General features: G+C 39.3%; 2 protein-coding genes across 3 annotated transcripts; both read left to right on the top strand.

Annotated features, from left to right (window-relative positions):
- Nucleotides 1-1,691: 1,691 nt before the first annotated feature.
- On the top strand, nucleotides 1,692-6,814 carry LOC148814652 (receptor activity-modifying protein 2). The gene is made up of 3 exons (XM_088906239.1): nucleotides 1,692-1,901; nucleotides 3,989-4,136; nucleotides 4,597-6,814. Exons 1-3 carry the CDS (start codon nucleotides 1,856-1,858, stop codon nucleotides 4,850-4,852), a joined length of 450 nt encoding a protein of 149 aa, XP_088762365.1. The 5' UTR covers nucleotides 1,692-1,855; the 3' UTR covers nucleotides 4,853-6,814.
- Nucleotides 6,815-7,470: 656 nt separating this feature from the next.
- Nucleotides 7,471-17,483, top strand: ramp2 (receptor (G protein-coupled) activity modifying protein 2). Of its 2 annotated transcripts, XM_088906235.1 has the most exons (5): nucleotides 7,471-7,641; nucleotides 10,073-10,135; nucleotides 12,840-12,869; nucleotides 14,023-14,197; nucleotides 14,584-17,483. In XM_088906235.1, exons 1-5 carry the CDS (start codon nucleotides 7,548-7,550, stop codon nucleotides 14,834-14,836), a joined length of 615 nt encoding a protein of 204 aa, XP_088762361.1. In that variant the 5' UTR covers nucleotides 7,471-7,547; the 3' UTR covers nucleotides 14,837-17,483. The 2 variants fall into 2 exon arrangements, with proteins under 2 accessions (XP_088762361.1, XP_088762362.1); XM_088906236.1 differs by lacking the exons at nucleotides 7,471-7,641; nucleotides 10,073-10,135 and adding an exon at nucleotides 11,828-12,174.
- The last annotated feature ends 2,965 nt before the right edge of the window (nucleotides 17,484-20,448 follow it).

The raw sequence follows: 20,448 nt of genomic DNA, 5'->3' as shown, positions 1-20,448 counted from the left end.
TCTGGCGGGAAAGAGAGAGGTCTGAAATAGGAACTTGGCACAGACAGGCTGTTTCCTTTCCCAACATGAGCCACTGCCTCTTGGAAGGGACATAACCAATCAAAGAGGTTTACATCTTGGCTACTAAGTCACTGGCGCCTGGATAGGAAGCTAATCAGCATGCTTTGATATTGATTTTTTTCCTCTTTCCTATCTAGAATAAATAGCCAAAAGCAATTAGCTGTGGTTAAAAAGAAAGGTCTTGTTGAAATGGGTGCCTCAGGGCAAAAAAAAAAATCTTTTCACCATTTTTTCAAGCACACAAATGATTTGATTTGCCTTTCTTCTAAATAAAAAAAACAGTTGTTCCACCCCCTACTTCACGGCTCTAAAGACAGTTTAATTTAAGCTGCTTCTTGAGCTGCTTTTAAAATAAGTCTGAAATTTAAACTAGCGAACTATGCTTTGGTCAGAAAATACTGGAGATGGGATTTTTATTTTTATTAATTTAACAGAGGTTTAGGATGGATTGTTTGGCATTGTATATGTTTTGTGTTTGTTAAGAGTGGATTTTGGCTTAGCTCTGAATTTTTGCTACATTTCATCTGCCATGATATTCAGTATTCCTGCTTTTCCAGACACCTACACTCCGCGGCATCTAGTCCTTTAGCACCCAGGCAACAGAGCTGCAGACAGCAGGAAAGGCCAGCCACACTATAAGGACAGCAAGCCAAAGCCCTCGAGATAATAAATAATAAAGTATGTGATGTGACAAGTGCAATGTCTAATTGCAGCGCTGTCCAGTTTAATGCAGAATGGTTTACAAGACAACAGCATCATCCTCCATATCCAGTCTCATCATAGTCTACTCTTCACACATCTATCTTCTTCTGCAAGGCACTGGAATCTGCTATATTACCCTGCAAATCGGAGCACAGGAGATATTCCATTTCACCCCAGCGAGATCCAATATCCAAGCAGTTTCTTCCTATTTTCCTTAGAAATTTCAATTCCGTATTTTTCTTGGTGGCGACATATATCCAGCAACTTGACCACATCACATCAGGAACTGCAAGGATGCGAAAAACAAAATCATTCACATGGGCTCTTGTGCTTAGAGCATGATTAGGACCAGAAAACAGGCTGGGCTTGGAGCATGAAGGCAAAGCCTGGGTGTGTGGTGTCTGTATTTAGGAATGAATTAGAGGTGTATGTACAGTATCTTATCTGCTCTTTCTTTTTACAGAATGGTCCCAGAAGGAACCAAGGGTGCCTGTTGACACTAATATAGTGTGATCAGTCAGAAATTAAAATAACGATTTCAACAAACTGAATAATTTTGACCTCTCAATCTTTAATGCTAAATGGAGCACTATCATAAGTTTTAGCACCTGTAATTAAGTACACTTGTCCAAATCTTTCTTCAAATTACTCAAAGCTGTAAATGATCCTTCTTTCAATATAATCATCAGTATAATATAACCAGAAAATAAAATGCAAAAAACACCAGGACCAAAACTATCTTCCAGAATATACTGTATACAAGGACACTTACAGGGGACAAAATACAATCCAACATGAAAGTCTAACAAAATCCATTAAAATGTAGCAGATAAAACTGTTATTTGAACATTATCAACATCCGTCAATTATCGTTTCAGCACTGAGCTAGTAAATAAATAAACAGGAATCCTTGTCAGATCTCAAGGCCAACATCTCCAGACAGGATCTGAAGTCAGGGGAGGGTTCTTTTCTGCAGCCATTGTCCTGTATTTCTTTAAAGGATCCTAAGGGAACACTTCTTAATGCAGACGTATGTAGCCCAGCTTCACTTATTCTGTGTCTCGGGAAAGCCAATTATACCTCTGCTCGCAAAATGAACAAACTGCTTAATTTTCTCATCTTCCCACTGGCGTTCTTTGGTATGTATTTTTAAAGGTTTTATCTAAATATATGTATTAGACCATTTATTTGATATGTTCAGGCTCTTCACTGTAACCTGGCAATAAGGTATCATTGTGAAAACACATTTTTAAAAGATGCATGCCAGTTTGAGAAGAAAGTTTGAGAAGACGCGTGCTAGTTTGCTGTTGTATTAAGGTACCTTGACTGTGTTTTCAGATCTTTCTTTATTACTATTGTGCATAACCTGACACTCTTCATTCCATCTCAAAGACAGCTGAACACAGGATGAGAGAAGGCATGGTGGAATCAGGTATTCTTTGGAATTCACCATGATCCCTGACTCTGTGGGAACACGATGGTTTTTCCCAGATGAGTTCCCCATGATTTCAACAATTTAGAATTTAAATTAAAAAACTCAATTTAATTAATTTGTTCAGTTGTTCCTCTGACACAATTTTCCAGATCCTAAATAGCCTAAGATTTCAAAATATCCGTAAATTGTAACTTGAAATCTACAATTTTTTTAAGCTCTGGCAACAATTTTTAAAGAAGTCTACACTTATTCCTAGTTCAGTGTATTTATTAAACATTTGCAGACACTGAAATGGATTGGAGAAAATCTGAAAACCTGATTTTAAGGAACAGATCTGGCTAGTACATGCTAATCGTTATTAAACCTTTGAAGATTTTATTCCAGATTGCGCTTTGAGAATATTATTACCGATTTGTTAAATCAAGATGTACTTTCTGCATCTTAGAAATAACTGTGGTTATCTGTAGAAAATCAACAGCTTGGGACAGGTGTGAGTAGGTTAATGGTATGCCATTACAGGACATTGACTCCTCCAATACGTTCATTACTGAATTTATCCTTCATTTTTTTGCTAACCCAGGTGTGGGATATCACTAGAAATAATTAACTGGAACAATGCTTTTATGTATTACATGATATTTATACTTTTGGGCACTCTTTTTATATCCTTATCAACAAAAGTATGAAGCTTTTTGAAAGTCAGGTTAGATTTTTCCCGTTAATTTCTCAAATCCTACCACAGCTCGACACAAACCATTTTTAGTGATAACAATGAAGGCAGAGATTTTGTAAATGATTTCTATTGATAAGATGATCAGTAAAATACCGGTTTACCTTGGAAATACAATTTCTTACTATATAGTATATTCATTTTATATTTGTTCATTATATATGTTTTATTATATTTTTATATTGTATAACATTATATTTGTGCATTATAATGAATATATCAGATGAAATACCATATGTATCCAGAAATGTTCTGCATTTCAGACTTCTTGTATGTCTGAATTAGTATTGACCTCAAACTTGAATATGGTCCATGGCACTAAATCCACATTTCAGTGCTGTTTTTTGTCTGCTTAGCAGGACAGCCAAGAGAGTTATCGTGTCTTAGAAGTGCTGTTTTATTACTTTTTTTGAACTGCTTAAATACACAACATTAACTATTATAACTCAATGAGCTCATTGATTGGCACCTTCTTTATGTGGTGAATATACAATAAAGCTGTCGAATTTACATTTCTCCCTCTTTTTAGTCAGGTGCAATGTACTTTCCCCATGTAATTTGTTTATTTGACGTCAATTATGCAGCTTTTATTGCCCTATTGCGAACCCTGTTCCTTCAAAAAAAACTCCAACAGGGACTTTTAAGGAGTTGTCTGCTGTGAACTAAATAATCCAACATTTTTTTTAGTATCAATGAAAAAGCTGCAGCTACAACACAGTCCAAAGCTGCATGTTATCCAAGTTTTTATCAACTCAGTCTTCTAAATAAATTAAGGAAAACAAAATAGCCGTAGAATATACAGTAGTTCAGGTGGGTAGCTGCATCAGCATGTGTAGGCTGCAAAGGAACAAGTAATAGGTTTATTCCCTGCTGAAAAGAGAAGAAAGAAAACACAACGTTTTGGCTGTGGACCCTTCTTCGGGTATAAGTGGCTGTGTAAGCCCACACACGCGAAGAAGGCTCCACAGCCGAATCATTGTGTTTTCTTTCTTCTCTTTTCAGCAGGGAATAAACCTATTGCTTGTTCCATATAATATACAGTATGTCTATTGTATTCTCAGAGGCTAATGCACATCGGGAGCAGTCCTTCAATTTGCACTGCAATGAGACCCTGCTGGAAGAATTCAGCATGTACTGCTGGCTTCCCTTCCATGGAGACATGTCACTCATGCAGAAGGACAGCTTGTGCGACTGGAATAAAGTCATCAGGTTTGAATGTCCATTCACAACTACAGATACAGTACGTGGACGTACAGGCTATCTAAATACACAGAGATTCCTGGCCCCTCTATGTGCCCAGCAGGTCAGAGGAACTACTGTTTGCTGCAAAGCCAAGAAGCAATCTAACACAGCAGTTTATTTAACTTAAAAAAGTCAAGATGGTGAAATTCAGTTAAACTAGCTTAAGAAATATGAATATTTTTTCATGTTTAGACAGCTTCATTGCTATCCAAGTGTTAAAATTGATCCTGCCTTTTTAAACAGGATTGTACATACTGCTTGAAACAGTCCCTCTAATTCTTAAATTCTTACATCAGTGTCATTCAGTGATGGCTGAATTGATTCAACACAAGGCATCTGTGCATCTCATTAAGTAACCACATAGGTACAGAAAGTACCTCTAGTATGATATACTGTATGAATGTAAAGAACATTCTTTTTTTTCTAGGTCATACAACACTCTCACCATCTGCATGCAGCATGTGACAGAAATGCTAAGATGCTACTATCCCAATCCCAAAGTGCAGGACTTCTTCCTGCAGATCCACTCCCAGTATTTCCAAAACTGCACTGAGGAGGAGGAGGAGGTGTTCACAGACCCCCCCGAGGCCGTGGTCCTCACCCTGATCATCGTGCCTGTCTGTCTCATCCCTGTCCTGGTGACGCTGGTTGTCTGGAAGAGCAGAATCAGGGAGCAGGAGTGAGGGCTGAGAAGCAGCAGGCAGAAAAGGAGGAGAAAGATTGGATCAACTGGACTGCAAAAATTATTTCTCCAATGCAACATCTGCTCCACTTTAACTGCACCCTAATATAATCCCAGACAGATTTCCTAAACTACGGTTAAGTCTAAATCACTTTGTTTTCACTCTTCGACATTCCTCTTTATGGATATGTGCCTTAAAATATTTACTCGCTTTCAGAAAAGCAGGAGGATTTGCATCTGCAGCAAACAGCCTTGAGAATTGCCAAGTGTTTAATTTTCTGTGGTCACTGGCTGGACACATGGGCAGTTTGTGTAATAAAAGTCCTACCAGGGGGAGCTGGAAGACTGTTGTCAGACCATGATGCAGCACAGAGAGCGGAGAGCACAGTTAGTTTCCTCACAGTCAGAGCGCAGTGAGCCCTGTGCCTTACCTCACAGTCAGAGCACAGTGAGCCCTGTGCGTTTCCTCACTGTCAGAGCGCAGTGAGCCCTGTGCGTTTCCTCACTGTCAGAGCGCAGTGAGCCCTGTGCGTTTCCTCACTGTCAGAGCGCAGTGAGCCCTGTGCGTTTCCTCACTGTCAGAGCGCAGTGAGCCCCGTGCGTTTCCTCACTGTCAGAGCGCAGTGAGCCCCGTGCGTTTCCTCACTGTCAGAGCCCAGTGAGCCCCGTGCGTTTCCTCACAGTCAGAGCGCAGTGAGCCCCGTGAGTTTCCTCACTGTCAGAGCGCAGTGAGCCCCGTGCGTTTCCTCACAGTCAGAGCACAGTGAGCCCTGTGCGTTTCCTCACTGTCAGAGCGCAGTGAGCCCTGTGCTTTTCCTCACTGTCAGAGCGCAGTGAGCCCTGTGCGTTTCCTCACAGTCAGAGCGCAGTGAGCCCTGTGTGTTTCCTCACAGTCAGAGCGCAGTGAGCCCTGTGCGTTTCCTCACTGTCAGAGCGCAGTGAGCCCTGTGCGTTTCCTCACAGTCAGAGCGCAGTGAGCCCTGTGCGTTTCCTCACTGTCAGAGCGCAGTGAGCCCTGTGCGTTTCCTCACTGTCAGAGCGCAGGGAGCCCTGTGCATTTCCTCACTGTCAGAGCGCAGTGAGCCCTGTGTGTTTCCTCACAGTCAGAGCGCAGATGCAGCGTGGTGACGCCTGCAGAAACAATGACTGCAAGTCCCCTCTTATTTTTAATAGCTTCACATTTTATGTTTACTTGAACTTTTCTGCACATTCTTTGATTTGATTTCACAATTTCTTTGTAATAGCCAAAGTCTTCCTGTTTCACTTCCAGCCAAATGATATGGTTCGATTGAGCCGGTGGTTCTTAACTCTGGTCACAGGGCTCTCTGTGTCTTGTTACAATGCTATACATTGAAAACACTTTAGCTTAGGGATTGCAAATGACAATTTTAAACATTTTGTAAATGTAACTATTGATTTATTATACTAATCCTGATCACAGCAGGATACATATCCTTGTTATTTATTATTTTTTATCATATTGTCAGAATATCATTAATAATGTGTTGATAAATTATCTTAACATGAAACATCACTGTTTTATCACTGTTGTAAAAAAACTAATTTTCAATCTGATTTTGAAAAATTAAGAACAGAAATCATCGCACTTTACCCTATATGCATTAGGTGTATTAAGACAAAAACAAGTGGAATGTGATCTTCTTCTTTAAATTGAAATTGAACTGAAACCTTTCTGTTTTCGGACAGCACTATCTCAGAAAGTAGCAACAATGTTTCTACATGAATACTTTATGTATTCATTCATTCATACTTTATGCTTATATTTAAAGCATCTGTAATGGTTTAATTCTGTTGTTCCTGAACACCTATAGTTGTGTGTGAAAATTTTCCATTCTTTGTCCAGGGCTTGTTATATGCAGTATTTTTGGTATAAATGTAAAAAGCTCCTTGTTGTTAGTGAAACCGAGAAAAAAAATAAAACCAGAATAAGGCTACAGTAAAACTAGTATGAAGGTGTTGTTAAGACAAAGCTTGATAATACAATCGTTCTGCTGAAAAAAGTTACTTTTTCCTTTTTTCCATTTGGTGGTGGCCAGACATGGGAGCAAATTCAAGAAAATTATGGCTGATTACAAAACAGTATATTTAGCCAAGTATTTATTATGGGGTTTCTAGGGTTCTAGAAAACGTAACACTGCACCATTCCCAGTTAGACACAAATACAGGTGCTGAACACCTCGTGCTCAGTTTTCATCATTTCGCATTGCTGTCTCCATTCCATTACCTTACCTCTTGCAAGCCCTCAGCTCAGTCCACTAGTCCTTCTGACTATCACATGATGGTGTGTTTGTTTGTGTACTTAATTTGGAATTAGCATGATGGTGTGACTGGGCATGTGTATAATTCAGAATAAACAAAGTAAAACTCTGTTACTTAATATTATTATATTACATTAAAATGAAGAATGAAGCATAGTTTAAACATAAAGAATGTTCCTTTTTCTCCCTTTACTTTGTTTGGGGCATGAGCAGCCTGTAATTGAGTTCTTGTAGTTAATTGTGTTGTTTTTGTGGCTGTTGCAGTTTAAAAGATCAGTATTATATTCTCAAAAGGGAGAGATAGCAAAAAGAGGTAATAACTCTTATCATAGCCTATCCCCTTGTGAAATCCACCCATCAGAGGAAATGAGAGTTTCCTGTTATTTTTTTTCAATCTTTTCCTTTAGAAAGGTTTAGATGTGCACTCTCGATTCACAGGGAGACAGGAGAATAAACTCTTCTAAAATGGAAGAAGCTTGTTCTTCAAGTCTTTTATTAGTCCTGCTATGGGGTAAGTTCACATTTAACTATATACTGTATATAACTCTTGCTCAGTAATTTTAAGGATGATTTTGTTGTTGCATTTTTCTCCCTTATTTTAGTAAGTGCAAATAAGGTTTTAATTAAAAAAAAAGAACAGACTCCAAGCAAATGTCATTAAAATAAAATATGTTTTTACTCAAATGGGATGAATCGGTGGTACAGCTGGTATGAGCTTCCACCAAATAAAACTAAATGGGATTTGCAATCTCTCCTTCTATTTTAACAGTGATGTACATTAATGCTTTGAAATGAAAAAACACATAAAACTACTTGATTTTGTGTGGAGAGCAGAGTGGGCGGAGTTCAGTCTGTAGTTAAAGTTGTTTAAAAATCAATGAAACATTTACAAAAAACTGTCATTGCTTGGTTTCCTACAATTCAGACCATGCACTCGTCTGGCCAAGTGCTGTTTATTTATTTTTATCTGAAGAACTCTCAGATTGCTTCTCTGATGGACTAGATTTCTATCAAACCTAGATTACTCTACAAACAAAAGACACAGTTTGATACATTTACAATATCCATGGTACATGGAAAAAGAACTATGTGCAATATAAAGCTGTTTCAATCTCAGTGCTCCAACACAAAGTGGGATAAAATCATTTACACTGTACTGAAGGAAGAAATATGTTTACACCTCCTGAAGGTAGACAAAAAGTAATATTTTGGTAATATGTAGGGTACACATACCCTAATAGCATGTATGGAATTGGCAAAATGTCTTATAAAGCTAAAAAAGTTTTCAGTATACTTATTGACATAACATTGCACACTAATAAGATAAATGAATTATGTTTAAGAAAACAATGGCGGAAGTATATTTAGATTTTATTCTGTTTAAATACCCTTAGATCAGAGTTTATCAACATTTTCCCTGGTTATCTATTTCAAAATACAGTATCCCTATCTTTGAAGCAGTGGATGCTGATCAAGATGCAGTCCATCGTTATTAAAAACAATGCCTGCATCTGACATGTGGGGTTCGTTGCTGACTGGGATTAGACCTGTCCTCTTTCTGACTGATAGGACCAGGTCAACTTAAAAATTAAAAAAGAAAACACGACATTCAAAAGTTCACATCTTCACGGACATAAAATCACAGTGATACACATATTGCCCAGCCAATAAAGGGGCTCACTTGGGCACAGGCTGAACTCTGAGATGGAGGTGTTAGGGATTCAAGCCTCTTTTGTGTTACTAGCTGACTATGACTGTCTATCTAACACATTGATTGGAAATTTTTTTTGGTAAAGGAATTATCCAAGGTTTCATGGCATGATCAATGCCACGGAGCATCACATACCTTTTTCTCTGCCTGTGCAAGCCATGCTTGTTTCTGAGCGCTGAGCACTGGACAGAGAGGCACAGGGCAATGACATGGAGATCCCTTTTGCCTTCCCCGTGGGGAGGGGGAATCACGCTCTGGAACGAACAGCTTACTGCAGCCAGTCCAATCCACTTTGCACCTCTTTGAAAATGAAGCATCTGGGGAAACACAAAGGGATTAATGCAGACAAAGGGATAATGCAGACTGAAGCCCAAAGCTGAACTCGAACCCAGAAACTTTGAAGCTGAGAGCCAGCAACAACAATTCTACAACTGTTAATTATTAGTATCATCAACTCTGCCTTGGGAGAGGCTGTTTAAGCATGAAATAATCTGGTTCAAATCTTTCGGCTTTTTGTCACTTGCCACTTCTTTTTCCTATTCTAAAACACAATGACTATCTCTGGGAGCGGGAAACCCATCAGTGCTTCGCATCATCCCAGGAGGAAAAAAACAGAAATCACGAACTACAGAACTTCTAATCAGCGGAGAAAATCTCTACCGCAAGGACCACAGGCACTCTCCCCGCCACTCTCACAGAGACCTCTGCGAGCCGACTGCCTGTGGCCCAGACTAAATCTGAACGTCAGCTCTCCCACTGGTCCCAGCACTTGAGGCTGGCTGTCCACTGATTAGGAGCAAAATTATCTGGCAGAACAAACATCTACAATCTAGCACCGCGTTTGTACATTGTGATTGGCAGTCAGGTTGAAGGTTTGATCCCATGTCTTCTATTTCTGAGGCTGTTCTCTTGCAGGAGATTCTCAATTAGTGCCTCACATCTGGCTTCATGAATGTAACAGTACAAGGTACTGAGTGTTAATTATCTCACAGTCGGAAACTGTACTGTATGCTAGAAAGAGAGCAGGGTTTGAAATGCCGAGACGTGAAAGGTCTCGGGTCCTTTACACAGCTTACTGTATCCTCTTGACCTCAGTCACTGTGGAATGGAGACACAATTATGACTTTTTAAGAATGGGCTAATTTACCTTCTGGCTAATTTCTAGGTATAATACTATTGAAGATACATGCAGAAATGTATTCCCCAATAACAACCGACTGTTTTTTCTCAGCCCTTGTAGGATACGATGGGCTCACTTGTGGAACTCCAACAACAGCAAACACAACGACACAAGGTAACATCACACCTGAATTTACACCACCCCCTCTGATCTGAAGAAATTGCCCGTGCAAGGTTTTCTTTATCTGAGATGTGAGACCTGAGGTCCAAAGAAATTATAAATATTCCTGGCTGGCTCCTTTATTTTTAGATTTTATCTTCAATGCCATGTTAAAATCAACAGTTTGAGTAATTGTCTTTCCTGTTTTCCTTAGGACTATAATTACAAATATTAATAGTCTAAATATTTATGACACTAATAATAATAATAATAATAATAATAATATTTAAAGGGGTGATAAAAGTAACATTTAGAGTAGCCCCTGCAGTAGTACTGTATGTCTGTTCAAGATTTGGCAATGCGTATGCATGTCATAAATACATCAACATGACACAAGAAAAAGAGCAAGGGCAGCCTGACAGGAAGAAAACAACACGCTCTAAAAACACACGAAACGTTGTTCTGAAATAAAAAGCCAGTGTTCAATCTTCAGAAGAGGCCCCTGATCATATGCTGAAAATACAACAAAACACGACAGTGCTGCCAAGATCCGTAGGCTCCCATTATCTTTTAACGGAGAGATCCTACAGGGAGCTCTCTACAGCGTGGTTCAGTTCCAGCTCTGTCATGTGTTCAGTAATTGCTGAGGATCGGTGTGAAGCTGAGGTTTAGCTTGAACCTTATTAGAAGGAGCCTTCAGGCTGTGCAGTTTGTGTGTGTGCTTGGCACTTATTCCTACCACTCTGACTGACAGAAACTGCGCCTTGGTTTCAGATTGTGTAACAGCTGTAACATCAAAACCCAACCCCCAGCCTTTTCCAGGCACCCCACCTCTCTGCTACACAAATACATAGCCCATTATTTATTATGTCAGTTAGCAAATTAAAATCCATTAGCTATTGCGAACCACCCAGCTGTTCCTGGACACAAACAGCTGCAGTTTCCTTTTTTCTCCGGCTCTCCAAGGTTCAAGCTAATAAAGCCAAATAACATCTGGCTATCACTAGTAAAAACCCTTGTTCTCTTGTTACAACCTTTCCTGTGAACTTCTTGTGCTAAAGGTACTTAATAAATGTTATTATTTAATGACAGGTTAGGTATAACCAAATAATGGGAGAATATGCCTATACAGATGGTAAAATCTAGTATTAGTAAAGGTAGCTGGCATATACTATACAGCACATGTTAGGCAAACACTAAACAGAAATAGATATTATTGGAATAATAAAGGCAGCTAACAGATCGTATACATTATATATAACATTCAACGACCATCTGACTGTGACACAACAGAAGAAACAACCACATTCTCATTCTTCAGTCTTCAATCACTTGTATATCCATTCACTTCATTTCTTATCTATAATACAGTTTTGTCCATTTCTTGCGTCTGCTGCAATTCTGGCACCAGGCTGACAAGCTCAAGTCTGTATTGTGCGGTTGCAGACGTGAGGTCTGTTTGCATCACTCCCAGCTTGAAGACAATGAAAACTTTCTCCAAACAGCTGCGAGACTGATTGCATCTATCCTGATGAATAAAAGGGAGACTGGAGGCGATAAAACAGAAAAAAAAAGTTTTAATAGGCACCGTCTGCAAACACACCCATGCACACACAAGTTTTCTTTTCATCAAAACATCTCTGGCCCTAAATGTTTACTTATGTTTCCTATTTGGCAGCCATTTCGGTAAAGATAAATAAATCACAAGCAAGAGGCAGAGAGGTTATTGTCTGTGAGAAAAGCCTGTTCCACAAAGGATTTTCAGATGTGCGTCAAGTCAGACTGGTTGTGCCGTACAGCAGTTGCACTTTGGAGAGAGAAAATAAAGAGGGAAGGAAAAGTTGTTCATCAGCTGCTGGAGCAGAGAGGACAGAGGGCACCCAGCAGAACATCTGTTAATCTAGAAACACTCTGGCGGTCCCGGCTCGCACATCCACCCAGTAGAATTTCCTGTTATGTTTTCCTCGCCTAACTGGGGAGGGGGGGAGAGGTAAAATTCATTAAGATGAAGAAAACTTTCACGTTTTGGGAGATTTTCCTTTTGCTTCTGTTTGGTAAGCCGTGCTTTTCGTTTCTTGATGACGCTCTGTAGGGTGACTGCAGGTTTCACGACTACGACTGCTGCTGGTCACAGCTAAATAAATGACGAGGAGTAGCCTTTGCTAAATTAGATCTGAAAAACAAGCCAGACCAAAATCTTTGTGATGTTTCATTAAAAACAAAAACTCTAACGTGCAGTTTTTTTCCAAAAGAAAAGGGTTTTCACGCATACCCTACAAAATGCATCACAGTAAGCTACACACTTACAAGATCTTTAAAAAAGGAGCGATAAATTGGCTTTCATGAGGCATGCTGACTAAATATTTAAATATGTGTGTTATCATATAACAGACATAACTTACATGTGTAACACATTTCAAAACCGTTCTGTGTAGACACTCTATTATATACTGTGGTGTTTGTGGTATTGGAAGTCGATATAGGTATTTATGGTGTCTATTTTCTAATTAAACTAATTTTTGGATTATATTTTTAAGACTTGCATTCACAAGACAGATGTAAGATGTTGCAATTTGGTGTAATTACATTCTATTTTATCCTAAATTAAATTGTGCCTACTTTAAGTACTCAATGAAATGTACTATGCTATGTAAGCTATGAAAATTAAATATGTAATTATTGTGCCTCATTTTATTGTTTTGTTTCTTTTCTGTGTTAGGTTCTTATCTGACAAATGGGTACAATGAAGGTATGCATTTTATTTCTTCTGTAAAGTTACTTCAATGCAAAATAATAACCACATTTAGAACATAAGGACATCGGAAAAGTTTTCTCTAGTTCAAAAATCCTTAGAACTTTAAAATACAGATCTCCAAGATGAAGCTTGTTGTTTGGGTTTTTTTTTTGCAGATTTCAACAAATCCAGATAAAAAGACAATAAATAATACCTCATTTATTAAAGAGAGGCAGTAACTTTAAGAAATCCTTTCGGAGCAATAGAACAAACCAGGTGTTCCTTATTTACTAGCACATAAAGGTCCATAACTAAAACAATATTTTATTTAGCTCTTGCAATGCTAAAAACAACACCCACACCAAATGCTAACTCATGCTGACAGCAGCATGTACAGTAAGTTAAATGCTGATTATGTTAATTATATGCCTGTTGCATTTTACTCCAACAAATATACTGAATGTTGTGGCCAGTGTGACTTGATCACCTCAAAAAGAGAGTGTTGGTGATTGGATTTGTAACATTTTTTTAGTTTGATTAATATGATTTGATGTGCTGTAGACATGTCCAGGAGGGCCAGTTTCTGTGTCTTTTTATTTCCACAGCACATTAGGAGGCTATATAGATATATACTGTAGAAGATCTTTCGAACTTTAGCCCTCCAGGACTAGTGTTGTGCGGCTCTGCATATGATGCCCAAGATTCTTTCACAAATCTCTCTCTTTGTCTGCCTTCTGCCTATGTTTTTGTCTTGATTTGTGTCGTGTGATCTAGTTTTGGACTTCCGTACTCCGATGGCGACTCAAGCTCCTCTTCACTGCTTCTTTAATGCCACTGTGTGTCTTCTTGTATTCTGACTGTTCTTCACTGCTGTTCCACGCTCCTCTGGGCTGTCTGGAGCTCTGTATTATCCTTACACTGAGGGTCAGAGCTAACTTTCCTCATAGTACTGACAACACTCACGGATCAAAGGCTCTTCATTGGAGGGACAAAGTAAATACGCTTTAGAATTATACTCAATGGCAAAAGCACTGCAGATCAGGTGGACTCTTCGGGCTATTTTGGAGTATTGCAGTTCTCAGCTGTAATATGAATTGAACGAAATAAACCCATTTATTTTGTTTAACTTTGTTGAGTGTCGCATAGTCATTTATCTGTTTATTTTTAGGGTTCCAAATCTGTGACGATGCAGGTCTCTGCCCTGAGCATTGTGCACCTTGTGAAGGACACTGTGCAATGTTCTGCTACGAGTGCCTTCTTGAAGAAAAGTGCTGGAGAGATTTCAACCAAACCATGAATGAACTTGACAACACAAAATGGTGTACATGGAATAACATTAGCAGGTTGGTTTTCTTTTCACTAAAAACAGTCACGCCTTCTTGCTCACGAGATTGTATGTTGATTCTCCCAATGTACTTTTATTTTTAAAAAATCACCCAAGGACCTTTCATAAAAACAAGGGTGATAAGTATATTTGACGGATTATGCCTTTCCAGGCTACTTGGAAAGACACATTTGTAAAACACATTGAGCCATTCACAGGACAAGAAGATTTGTTGCACTTGTTAACATATAGTACACCTCCTAGACTCTGGTAGATTCTGCAATTTGCTTTGATTAGAGGTAGTTCCTAACTGTTATATTTATAAAACCAAGAAAGTCTTCAGGTTCCGGAGAGATAAACGTTTTTGTCAAGATAAAGGTCTGACTTGTCCCTGTGTTCCTGCAGACCCTACAGCAATTTCAGTCAGTGCACAGAGGATGTGGCTGACTGTCTAGGAATCCCTTGGCCCAACAAAAAGAGTGACGACCTATTCATGAAGCTGCACTCCAAGCACTTCAAAAACTGTGACATCCGTTCTGACTACATTGAGCCCCCTCTGAAAGTAATGACAGCTCTCGTCATGACACCCATCTGCCTCATTCCACTGATGGTCAGCCTGGTTGTCTGGAAGACTAAAGACGGAGAGCCCAGCTCATGAATCCCAAGCACTTTGACATGTACCAGCTGATTCCACATGTAAAAAGACTGGAAGAGGAAATATGGAAACACAAAACCATTTGCATAATGGTTTGTGACTACAATTTTACAAACTGCAGGCTCCTCTGTACAATGTTTCGGGTATATCATTCTTGTTACCTTACTGTGAGTATGTTATACTGGATATAATATATATTTTCATGCAATACTAGCACAGCATGAAATCTGACCTCCTGTGTATCAAAGTGCAGTGGGAGTTTTATTGTCATTCCTGTAGATCAGAACATACCATGCTTACAGATTATGCACAAAACTTGCAGGCTGCTGTTTCCCTGCACCATAAACCTACAGCACATTATCTCAACTTCTCATTTGCCTCAGATATTCAGAGTGAAATCAGTGAAGTGTGAAACTCTTTGGCAATAAACACTTTGACTTGCTTTCTTCTGCATTACCAGAAGGTTAAGGGAGTGAGAAACGTTGTGCAGGTTTATATCAGAGCTTCTCATTGTTATACTGGAGGATGAGACTCCAGGAGGCTTTTTTAAATGTCCTTAAGTCATGAACAGCACAGGACTTCTTGGTTTAATTTATTCAACTAAGGCTTAGCTGGACAAATTCAATCCTCCTGCACAGGTCTGAAGCTGCACATGATTTCTGGAGGGACAATTAAATCTACTGGACTGCTGTTCTTGAGAAGCACACAAGGGAAGCTCTGGTCTAAAGCTTTAATTCAGTCACTGGCAACTGCAGTCTTTGAGGGCCTGTACCTTGCAATCCAGAGCTACGACCTTAAAAAACAAATGACATCACTTCCAAAATAATTGGTTCACTTAATCTGCTTTGAATCCAACAAGTGCTGGGGACTTGCAAAAATGATGAATTTGTAAAATTAAGCAGAGAAGGTAATTCATTTCAGAGAAAATCAAATCCAGATATCCCTGCAGCCCTGAAGAAACAGAGTTTTGTGTTACCGAAACACAGAGTGGGCTTTAAAGAAGTCATTGTGCTTACAGCTGGGGTTTTGCCCTGGCTCTGTGTTTCCACCACACACTGAGGTACTTCAAACTTTCATCTTAACCGCAAAGTAAAAAGTAAACATGAAAAATGGTATCAAAGTTATAACATGAATTAACTGCTCCAGCTGATTTGATTAAATTTGTGTTGTTTGCTTTACTCTTTACCAGACCCATCTGTTTGGATTCTGTTTAGTGGTAGGACCCTGGGAACAGCTGATCAACATTACTTGCTAGATTAGCTTTGCAAGTAATGTGTTTAATGACTAAGGAACACAAAATCATCACAAATAAACTGAAAACAATTCATTCTAAAAGCAGGAGTAGTTCAATTTGCATATTTAATTTTTTGTACAAAATTGCAATGATGTTGTATTTATGCTATGTTTGCATTTAAAAGGGAGATACTGTACATTATGATGGTATTTTTTTTATCTTTTCACTATATTCAATATAGAGGCATGTCTGAAAGACCTGTCCAATCCACAATGATTTCACAGCTGCAAGTGGCAGTTTCCCTCATTTCAACCTAGAGACATTTTGCAGATGTAAGATATTAAACCACGTCTGTAGAACTACTGACGCATTTAAAATAAGGAAGAAAAATTTTCAGCATGAATATTTCTCGTCACAACCCTTTCTAATGAAGTCCATTATTGCATGACTACCTTGTAAAGAACAGAACATGTTCTTCTCTTCTGCTTTTCATTTTCTAGTTTGCCAAGTCAGTTACATTATTGCCTAAAAGAGCAGTGTGTTTCTGCTTGTGTGCAGTGTTAATGTCGACCACTGTATAACACAATTCCAGGACTTGGCTTAATCAACTGAATCCACACCTCAGACGGAAAAGCAAAGCTCCAGAACTGTTTTTTCCTTGTAGAAAGCAAATTAACAAACAGTGCTTTCCAGGGTTCTGTGACGAAATGCCATAAATTTAATGTGGACGGGATTGCAGGGATGAGTGGACCCACAATTCCAGGAAATAAGCATGTCTTGATAATCTTCCTGGAATTGTCCTCCAGTTTACTGCTCAATCCCATTGTCTCTACATTCTGGGGCTATTCCAATGACTGGCACCAGATTAATGAACTGTGTGATGCGGGAGAAAAGTAAAGGAACTGGTCAGGAACAAATACGTCTGCTTCTGCTTTCACATGTGGTATGAACACCAAGAAAAAGAATTCTAAGAAAAACAAATGTTTGTTGACATCTGCATTCTTTAAACCATTTTCGCATGTTTTTTTTATATGTTTTGTATTTCCATTCCTAGAATTAGGAAAGTGCATCTATGAAATCTTTCTTTAAATGTAAATATTTAACCGATTAAAGAAATACTTACTTCTTCTGGGATATGTTTTTATAACAACCAACACTTTCGTATGTGTTGCCCTAATTCTGTCTTCTTCCCATTAGATATCATTACAGCAGATTCAAAATTATTGTAACATATTCTGATACTTTGGTATATTGCCATGTTTGTTAAAACAATGACCACAGGTGATGGCCATCTCTCAATGCTGTTTTCTTGATATATATAGTATTTATATTGTTATATCAATCTCTATGTTTTGTTTTGTTATATTGTTACACAATATGTATACTTAGTAATACAATATACAGCTTTAGTAACCCTATGACAGACTTGGTTGACCTTTTTATTATGCATGGGGACTGCTGGAAACAACTTTTTTTTGTGTTTTGTTGCTTGGGTTACAGAAAAATGAATATTTCCTTTTGCTTGTTAACAAAATGTCCCTTCATTTGTCCTGGACAATTTAAGTGTATCTCGGCAGAATATAAACTTAAAAAACATATAGACGGCCGTTTCAAAAATTGACTTTAATTTCTGTTCTTTAAAATGCTAAACTGCAAACTCTGTAAATATGTCAATCGGCTTGTGATGAGGACTATATGAAACAGAGATCAAAGTTTCACATTTAGTACTGCAATTGTGTCAAGATGTAGTGTTTGTTAGGCTTGCCTGTGGTCTTCTCGGTTGAAGTGCAGAAACTGTGTAAGCGGAGGCTCTGTGAAAGACAAGAGGAGGCGACACAGACCGAGGGCAGACACTGATTTTTCTGTGCTTTCCCTTTCCCCTGACACCGTATTGTATAACGTTAGAGGAGAAGTAAAGGGTGTGATAAAGAAATATCCTGCATGTGGACCTCTGACGGCATGCAGCTGCGTCTGCCACAGCTGGGGAAATAAGGCACACTGCTTATCGCTCCCAGGAGTCCAGTTTCACAGGCTGGGCTGCAGCTTTCCCTGACACTGGATTTGCCTGCATTGTAGGTCTTCTGCTGGCTCTCCACTCTCCTTAAAGGGTGTGTGGAAGACGAATAACCGTCCCTTTTTCCTCCGAGTTTTTATCCCATCCAAGCCCAGGTCAGGGTGGCTGGTCACTGGCTCCCAGCGAGCTACTCCCATCTCCTTCCTCCACCTTCTCGGCCCAGACTGGACCCACGCCACGCCTCACTCCAGCACAGTACAGCACAGCCATCTCCAACACCGATAAATCTTCTGCTACTTGGAGCTGTAACTACATTGTGCTGGGGGGAGGAAGGTTTTAGGGTTTTGTAGAGTTTTCCTGCAGGTTCCTGCCAGGATGACAGGAAAGGAAAGCCATGCAACGAGGACATCAGTTTCTTTCCAAACGCGTTTGTTTGACCTGACTGCTCCCATGGCCTAATAAAGGAGGATTCGACTGAAAAGACTCAGTGGACACACCGACTCACAGCATTTACAACAAGGAAGTTCTACATTACCAGGGTAATCTTCCACACCCTAAATGTCATTACTAATTTCCTGTTGCTTGGAAATGTCTGCACATCCAGAAATCTTTCAGAGAGCACTAAAAGTCCTAGTACAAATCTGGAGAAATGGCTCCATCTATCTGCTAGAAAGATACAGTGCAGTGATTTTCCTCATTCCCCCCAGAACTTCAAACTGAAAATCAATCAAATTTAAATTGCTTATTAAAATAAGCAGAATACCAAGCAAATACATATACTGAATGGAAATCGCACAAATGGAAAAGACAGCTGCTGAATCCTGTTGATGAACAAGATGGGCATCTACTGGGCATCAAAGCCAACCACCACTACCTCACTCATTCGAACACACACAAATAAACTAGAAAACCACTCTGCCATAAAAAAGACAAAACACACAGAGAATCAGATCTGATCAGGGTGAGAAAAAACAAGGAGAGGCAGACACTGACAAAGTTCTGGCTCGGTGACCACAGCTTGGACATGGAAACTGAGGGACACAGACGGGCCTTTCTTAAGCACTATTTAAGTGACATTATACGTGATAAAGGAATATATAATACAGTTTGCGATCAGATTAATCACTGAATTTGGTTTTATAGACGGCCTTTTCAGTTTACTTCTCAAAGCACTTTAACGGAGCCAGCTTGAGTCAGAACAGTGTAAACTAACAATGGAGAAAACAGGCCGTGAGAGGAACTTAATCATTTATCTAACAAATCCATACTAGAAGCTTCTCAGTGTATTTGCATATACTGGATGAACAGGGGGTGGCATTGTGGCCCAGTGGTTAGCATTGCTGCTTGCTAGCATTGTGGTCCTGGGTTCAATTCTGGACCTTAAGTCCAGACATTGTAACATTGAGTTTGTAAGTTCATACGAGTTTCCTGCAGGTGCTCCAATCTCCCACAGTCCAAAGGCATGCTAGCAGGTTAAGTGGCTTCTTGGAAAATTAGCCCTGGTGCGTGTGTGTCTGTGTGTGCCCTACAGTGGACTGGTGTCCTGTCCATGGTGTACCCTGCTTTGCACCCATGGCTTGCTGGGATAGGCTCCATCTCCCCTGCGACTGTGGATTGGAAGACGCAGTTAAAAGAAAATCGATCGATGGACAAATTCTATACTGTACCCAAGATAGATACTCTGTAACAGAGATACTGTTGATACAGACAGACACAACCGTGGAAACAAAGGCAGAGACAGATACAAATAATGACAGTGCAAATCATATTATTCCCCCAAGTCTAAAACATATCTTTCGAAACATTAAATTTCATAGTAAGTTTGTTTTATTACATGAATCCTAACAAGAGTTAAAGGTTTCTAGTGTGTTATCCAAATTTAAGATACAGGGTATAAGAACTTGCCCCGTCTCTCAGAATTAACTACCCTTAAATAACATCTGGCAGGTGAGGCAGGTCTAAAAGTAATTTAAATGTACATGAAATAATGAACCACTGAATAGCATATTTGGAGATGGTAAGTGATACAAGTGACAGGCCCAGGGGACAGAATACTTAAGACCAATTGTCAGCAAGCATATATAAATGTTAAATAGCAAACTGTTAGCCAGTCAAGACCAAAGAGTAGAGAAGACGATTCGAGATTGCTATGCGACTTCCTCACAGCTGAAAATAGCAAGGTGATGCGTCTGCTATTAAACTCGACACCGTGACCACCGACAGAGGAGTTAGCAAATAGCCGAGGCATTTTGAAAGTGCTTCTCTGTCGGTGACTTTTTTTAAACCCGTGACCACTGTCCAAGGAGCACTCCCTTCTCTCTCCGAGCCTTACATTCTGGGTAAATAGCGCGTCGAAAGAACATTCCA

Source organism: Atractosteus spatula, chromosome 26, assembly GCF_055471065.1.
Source record: "Atractosteus spatula isolate fAtrSpa1 chromosome 26, fAtrSpa1.hap1, whole genome shotgun sequence".
Taxonomy (NCBI): Eukaryota; Metazoa; Chordata; class Actinopteri; order Semionotiformes; family Lepisosteidae; genus Atractosteus; species Atractosteus spatula.
This window is presented reverse-complemented; position numbering and strand designations above follow the sequence as displayed.